We start from the raw sequence: 6,853 nt of genomic DNA, 5'->3' as shown, positions 1-6,853 counted from the left end.
CTTTTATTTGTATTGGCCAGTCTGAGATATGGCTTTTTCTTTGCAACTCTGCCTAGAAGGCCAGCATCCCGGAGTCGCCTCTTCTCTGTTGACGTTGAGGCTGGTGTTTTGCGGATACTATTTCATGAAGCTGCCAGTTGAGGACATGTGAGGCGTCTGTTTCTCAAACTGGGCACTCTAATATACTTGTCCTCTTGCTCAGTTGTGCACCTGGGCCTCCCACTCCTATTTCTATTCTGGTTAGAGACAGTTTGTGCTGTTCTGTGAAGGGAGTAGTACGCAGCGTTGTACCAGATCTTCAGTTTCTTGGCAATTTCTCACATGGAATAGCCTTCATTTCTCAGAGCAAGAATAGACTGACGAGTTTCAGAAGAAAGGGCTTTGTTTCTGTCCATTTTGATCCTGTAATCGAACCCACAAATGCTGATGCTCCAGATACTTAACTAGTGTAAAGAAGGCCAGTTTTATTGCTTCTTTAATCAGAACAACATTTTTCAGCTGTGCTAACATAATTGCAGAAGGGTTTTCTAATGATCAATTAGACTTTTTAAATTATAAACTTGGATTAGCTAACACAACGTGCCATTGGAACACAGGAGTGATGGTTGCTGATAATGGGCCTCTGTATGCCTATGTAGATATTTCATCAAAAATCAGCCGTTTCCAGCTACAATAGTTATTTACAACATGAATAATGTCTACACTATTTCTGATCAATTGGATGTTATTTTAATGGACACAAAATGTGCTTTTCTTTGAAAAACAAGGACATTTCTAAGTGACCCCAAACTTTTGAACGGTAGTGTATATATTGTATTTTATACTATCTACTGCATCTTACTGCTTGGTCAATGCTCATCCATATATTTATATGTATATATTCTTATTTCATCCCTTTAGTAGCTGTTGTGGAATTGTTAGATTACTTGTTAGATATTCCTGCACTGTTGGAACTAGAAGCACAAGCATTTTGCTACTCTAGCAATAACATCTGCTAACCATGTGTATATGACCAATAGAATTTGATTTGATGCCCAGATCACTCACAGGTGATGGCCAATGAGCTCAGTGCCAAACATCTCCTTCTCTTTTTTTACTTTGTAAAACAATATTTGGAACTTGATAACATATTTTGGTAGGCTACACAAGACAGATAAGTATTGTCTTTTCAGTAGGAGCCATTTTCCTTCCAACCGGTGTTTTCCCGCGATTGTATTTAAAATATTGCGAAAGGCCTGTTTTGTTTGCATGCTGTTCACTGATAGATTTACCGGGTTCCCGACCGCTATGCCTTTTTGTTGGGCTACACACAATCCACAGCGAAGCTATTTTTTTATTTTAACACGTTATTGTTGATCATCTGTGGCTAAATTATAAGCCTTCTAATTGTGTAGTAGGATATTCTGAATTAATTCATTTATTTCTGAAAAGACAGGAGTAATTATATAACTTTGGCAAATGTATTAAACATTTTCAGGGGTGCGGCAGCTCCTCCAGAACTGTTCGCGCGGCTATGATTCTATAAGGAAATAAATGATGAAGTGCAACGCTGGAGAGATGAGAGTTGCAGGCTAATAATGTCTATCAGAGCAGAGAAAGGGAGAGAGATCATAGAAGGTGAATCTCGTTCTAGTTCTGTGAGAGATGCAGGCACGCTTGTCGCACAGGCACCACAACGTGTAGATCGCAAACATAGGTTAGTTACAATGTTGCGCAAACCATAAACTCGTTCCGGCCCAACCCGAATCAACACTTGGAAAATCAGGCCTGGGCTGAAAATCTACTTTTCACATTACGTTTTTTTAGGTGGCAGAAGAATAACGAAGAGTCACTGAACTGACCCTCCAAACCTTGTTTTGTATTTTCCTGAAAATACTCTTCTATGATCAGAAAGATTTGTACATGCACATTTGGAATTAAAGACACTCTTATGTTTCTTGATTGTTTGATGAACATCAAATTCTACATACTGTAAACGTTTCATCTACCCATTCATCTCAGAAATTAAAGGACTGTATGTGATCAGAAACTTAAAAAAGGAGTGGGTGCTTATATTTATCCTATTTCAAGTGTGAATTGAAAATGTTTTTTTTTTTTTGCATATGCCAACTCCCCCTGAGCCACCTTTGGGGAGTGGGTCACAGCCAAAAAAAAAAAAGATTTAGCTGTAGCCTATAGTTTAAAAATCACTGCACTTGTTTCCTTAAGTGCATAGGGACTGAGCAGAGCTTGGGCGGTGGGAAGAGGTCCAAATAGGCCTAACATTTTCCCTCAACACAATTTTTATTTCAGTTTCTAAACAGTTTTTATTTAAAAGCCGGAGTATATTAGTTTATGTGTTTTAATTTTGGCATTAGCAAGTTGAGCCAATAGGCCAAATTACCACGGTCAAAGTGAGTCAATCAAAGATGGGTTAAGGCGAAAGCAACGTTTCCTGTTGCTATTGTTTATCCTGCATGTTTTTGTCTTTTTATCATGGAAATGAATCCCTAGAGGTGAGAATTAAATTCACACACCATCTGAGCTGTCTGTTTACATTGAATTTAATCGTTAAAACCGTTGAACCAATTGAACCAATTGTAAAGTGCCCGCCTATCAATCTAATTTCAATTTCAAGTTCTTATCCAGACACACTGAAGTTCTGCATGCAACACTGTTGCATTGGCAGCTGAATAGTATTCCTTATTATTGTAATATTTTAACTATCCTATTGTTATTGTTGTTTTAATTAGAGCATGTTGATAGCCATATGCAAGTGGCAAGACCATCAGGTTAGGAAATAAGCACTTACTTTTAGCATTGTTGCATTTACATTGTAATGTAGTAGTTCAGTCGTGAATTAGAAAACTTGCCTGTCCAGACATGCCGTGAACCCTAAAGATTGAGCAATAGTTCTCAAAATCCGTTGAACATCTTTGAAACCGTGTGTTTAATTGATTGGTCTAATGTTGAAATCATTGCAGGTGCACCAAACATGTTGTCCTTTTACAATATCTTAACAAAAACATTTGCATTGGAAGTAGCACTATTTTCTATGAGTCTACTGTCTATAGTCTCACAAACCTGTCGAATTAGTCTGTATTTTTTCTGCACTATTTTGAAAATGAAAGGTTATTCATTTAAATTGACATAACATAATTAAATTGATGTAAATTCTAAACAATAACCTTTTCAAAAATATTGCAAGACATATACGTTTTTAGGGAGACAATTTAACCGTATATTTTCGCTTTTCTTTCCATTTTCAAATTATATGAATAAAGCTTGACGGGGCGTCGTCGCAACTGGATAAATCCTAGTGTGTGCTGTGCTAGAGAGAGGTAAGAGGAGGGTGGTGCCGGGGCTAAGTGTTTAATGGGGAGGGGGATTCGTCCTGGGAGGGAGGGAACAAGGGGTGTGGAGCACTGAGTTTAAAAAGCCAAGCAGCATTGCCCCACTCACTCATACTGTCTGTGTTCTTCTCCAGCGACTGATAGGGACTGACCATTCCTGTAACATGAATGTTTCTCTCGTTTTCAGCGTTAACAATTGGTTTATTTGAATTTTACTGAACCGGTTTTGGACTGCACAGAAACGTTTTTTTTCCACTCTAAAGGATTTTTAGCATTATAATTTATTTTTCGTTCCAAACAAAAAATTGACTTCAGCATGGATCCAACTGTGGAGTATAGAGATACCGATGATTATTATTATGGTGACAATGAAACTATGTGTGACTACTCTGAGTGGGAGCCGTCCTACTCCCTCATCCCTGTCCTCTACATGCTCATCTTCATCCTGGGCCTGTCTGGGAATGGAGTGGTCATCTTCACCGTGTGGAGGTCCAAGTCCAAGCGCCGAGCAGCAGACGTCTACATAGGCAACTTGGCCCTGGCTGACCTCACCTTTGTGATCACTTTACCCCTCTGGGCCGTGTACACTGCATTGGGCTACCACTGGCCCTTTGGTGTGGCCCTTTGTAAGATCAGCAGCTATGTGGTGCTGGTCAACATGTACGCCAGTGTCTTCTGCCTCACCTGCCTGAGCTTTGACCGTTACCTGGCTATCGTCCACTCTCTGTCCAGCAGCCGGCTGCGGTCGCGGGGCACAATGCTGGCCTCCCTGGGGGCCATCTGGCTCCTCTCAGGCCTGCTGGCTGTGCCCACTCTGCTGTTCCGCACCACCATGGACGACATCAACAGCAACCGCACCACCTGTGCCATGGACTTCAGCCTGGTCACCCTGAACGAGAGACATGAGTCCCTGTGGATCGCAGGACTCAGCCTGTCCTCTTCCGCCCTGGGCTTCCTCCTGCCTTTCCTGGCCATGACCATCTTCTACTGCTTCATTGGCTGCACCGTCACACGCCACTTTAACAACCTGCGGAAGGAGGACCAGAAGAAGCGTCGTCTGCTGAAGATCATCACCACCCTGGTGGTCGTGTTTGCCATCTGCTGGACCCCATTCCACTTGCTGAAGAGCATGGACGCCCTCTCCTACCTGAACCTGGCTCCCAGCTCCTGTGGGTTTGAGCGCTTCCTCCTGGTGGCCCACCCTTATGCTACCTGCCTAGCTTACGTCAACAGCTGCCTCAACCCCTTCCTGTACGCCTTCTTTGACCTGCGCTTCCGCTCCCAGTGCCTGTGCCTGCTCAACCTGAAGAAGGCCATGCATGGACAGATGAGCTCCATGTCCTCCACGCTCAGTGCCCAGACACAGAAGTCAGAGGTACAGTCTCTGGCCACCAAAGTGTAAAGAGAGGGGACGGATAGGTGGAGTGGAACCGCTGGCTGGATCCCTGTGCCACCACAGGAACACTGACTGGCAAACGCACAGACTTTTGGTGTCCGTAATGAAATGCTTTTAAGGTGTAAAAGAGACAATGAACCATATCAGATGAATTGACTTTTGTTTTCCTGAACATGGGTTTGCATATATGTTTTCATTCTTGAGTGTATGTGCATTTCTCTCCCATTTCCAACCCAACGGGTGCTTCACTGGGTAGGGGAGAAGCCCAGGGAGTCCTCGACCCTACAGAGGTTCCCTCTGACCCCTGGACTGGACCCTGAAGCTGGTGCTTCTCCCCGACCCAGTGATCTCTGGCTGATCTCCATATCGCTGCTTCCTTTTCTTCCACAAACTTTCAGAAAGTGACAAGAGGTAAATATTATTTTCAGACACAATCATTTTCCTGTTTTTTTGTCTTTTTCAAATGTTATGCTTTACTCTACAAGGGACCAGAATTCTGAACAAAGAGGCAGACAGTCATAGAGGGTTTATTTGTGGTGTTGTTACATATTTCATATGCAATCCTGTTTACACTGGGTAAATCACAAATTTGTACAGTATTTTCATACTTTTGCTGTTTAAGATGTGTTGATATTTTTTTGTTGTATTACAAAGCACTTGTTCAATGAATTAAATGTTAAAGAGGCGAAAGTTTGTTTGCCAAGAGACTATCTTCTTAAGCTTGTTGTTTGTGAAGGTAGGAGACTGGGGGGGGGGGGCGATGTAAGAAGAGCTAAGGTGTCGCAGCTTAATTACATACTTTGAGGAGGAGACGGGGTGGGGGGGGGGGGGCAGACAGGCAGATGGCAGCAGACAAATGTTGTCGGGGAAGCAGGTGGGGCGGGGGCTTTACAGTGCACTCTTGGTGTCAGAGGGGAAAAGGAAACTTCATGAATGTTTTATTATTATGCATATATGTTGTATTTTTTGACATCCGTGTAACTGACTACTGTATTAAAGAAATATGTTCTATAAAAATGAATGTCCTTGTTGATCTTTTTGTTGAATTTCCTCAAGAAATACGGGTATGTGTATTCTCTTTTTGTCTTTGGTTCTGTTTGAAATAACACACAAAGTTCTGTCTTTCATGAAATTCATGACTAATTGTTGTGGTGTGTTAATGCTTTATTCATTCTGCACATGTGAACTTTCACATTAGTTTCATCAGAGAGTATAGGATTTCAACATCATTCTGTTATTTCAGTGATAAGGATGCCCAGAGGGCTGCAGCTCTGCTATGAATGTCTTGCTCTTGGTTTACAGCACTGGACCAAACACTCGACCCTATTCAATCAAAACCGGTATACAGATCTGAACGATAGGGAAAAACAACATTCCTACTACACTATTGCTTTTGTGTCTGGATACAGGTTTTGATTGAATAGAGCCTTGACTGGATCACACTATACTGATGTGATTTAAGCACAGCAAGGCGTGAGCTTGAACTTGTCTTTAAACATATTTTCATTGAGATCCTTTATCATTTACCTTCCAGGCAGAGGTTTACTTAACTGTGTCTAGAGACTTTTACAGCATGCCACATGTTTCATTCCCTAGAAATACAAACAAATATTGGCACAGCGTTGCACCAGTAGGGGAACTAGTTATACTGGGCTGGACTGGGCTGTCTATTCGGTGGCAGTTATCTTAGAGGTTAGAGGGTTGGGCCAGTAACCGAAAGGTTGCTAGTTTGAATCCCAGAGCCAACAAGGTCAAAAATCTGTCGATGGGCCCTGAAGCAAGGCACTTAATCCTAATTGCTCCAGGGTTGCTGTTGATAATGGCAGACCCTGGCTGTAACCCAACAGTCCGAGGGTGTCTCAGGGAGAGTTGGGATATGTGTAACAGTATAGCTTCTGTCCCTCTCCTCGCCCCTACCTGGGCTCGAACCAGGGACCCTCTGCACACATCAACAACAGCCACTCTCGAAGAATCGTTACCCATCGAAACCACAAAAGCCGCAGCCCTTGCTGAGCAAGGGGAACAACTACTTCAAGGTCTCAGAGCGAGTAACGTCCCCGATTGAAACACTATTAGCGCGCACCCTGCAAACTAGCAAGCCATTTCACATCGGTTACATATGCAC

General features: G+C 42.6%; 1 protein-coding gene across 1 annotated transcript; it reads left to right on the top strand.

The window, feature by feature from the left end:
• The first annotated feature begins 3,456 nt into the window (after positions 1-3,456).
• Positions 3,457-5,470, top strand: LOC124035188 (apelin receptor A). The gene has a single exon (XM_046348617.1). It carries the CDS (start codon positions 3,649-3,651, stop codon positions 4,732-4,734), a length of 1,086 nt encoding a protein of 361 aa, XP_046204573.1. The 5' UTR covers positions 3,457-3,648; the 3' UTR covers positions 4,735-5,470.
• Positions 5,471-6,853: the final 1,383 nt, after the last annotated feature.

Source organism: Oncorhynchus gorbuscha, linkage group LG05, assembly GCF_021184085.1.
Source record: "Oncorhynchus gorbuscha isolate QuinsamMale2020 ecotype Even-year linkage group LG05, OgorEven_v1.0, whole genome shotgun sequence".
In the NCBI taxonomy this organism is placed as follows: domain Eukaryota; kingdom Metazoa; phylum Chordata; class Actinopteri; order Salmoniformes; family Salmonidae; genus Oncorhynchus; species Oncorhynchus gorbuscha.
The sequence above is the reverse complement of the archived record's forward strand: the minus strand, read 5'-3'. Positions and strand labels throughout refer to the sequence as shown.

Excerpts from the sequence above, each read along its gene's own strand:
- LOC124035188 (XM_046348617.1), top strand. The coding sequence starts at position 3,649 with ATGGATCCAACTGTGGAGTATAGAGATACCGATGATTATTATTATGGT.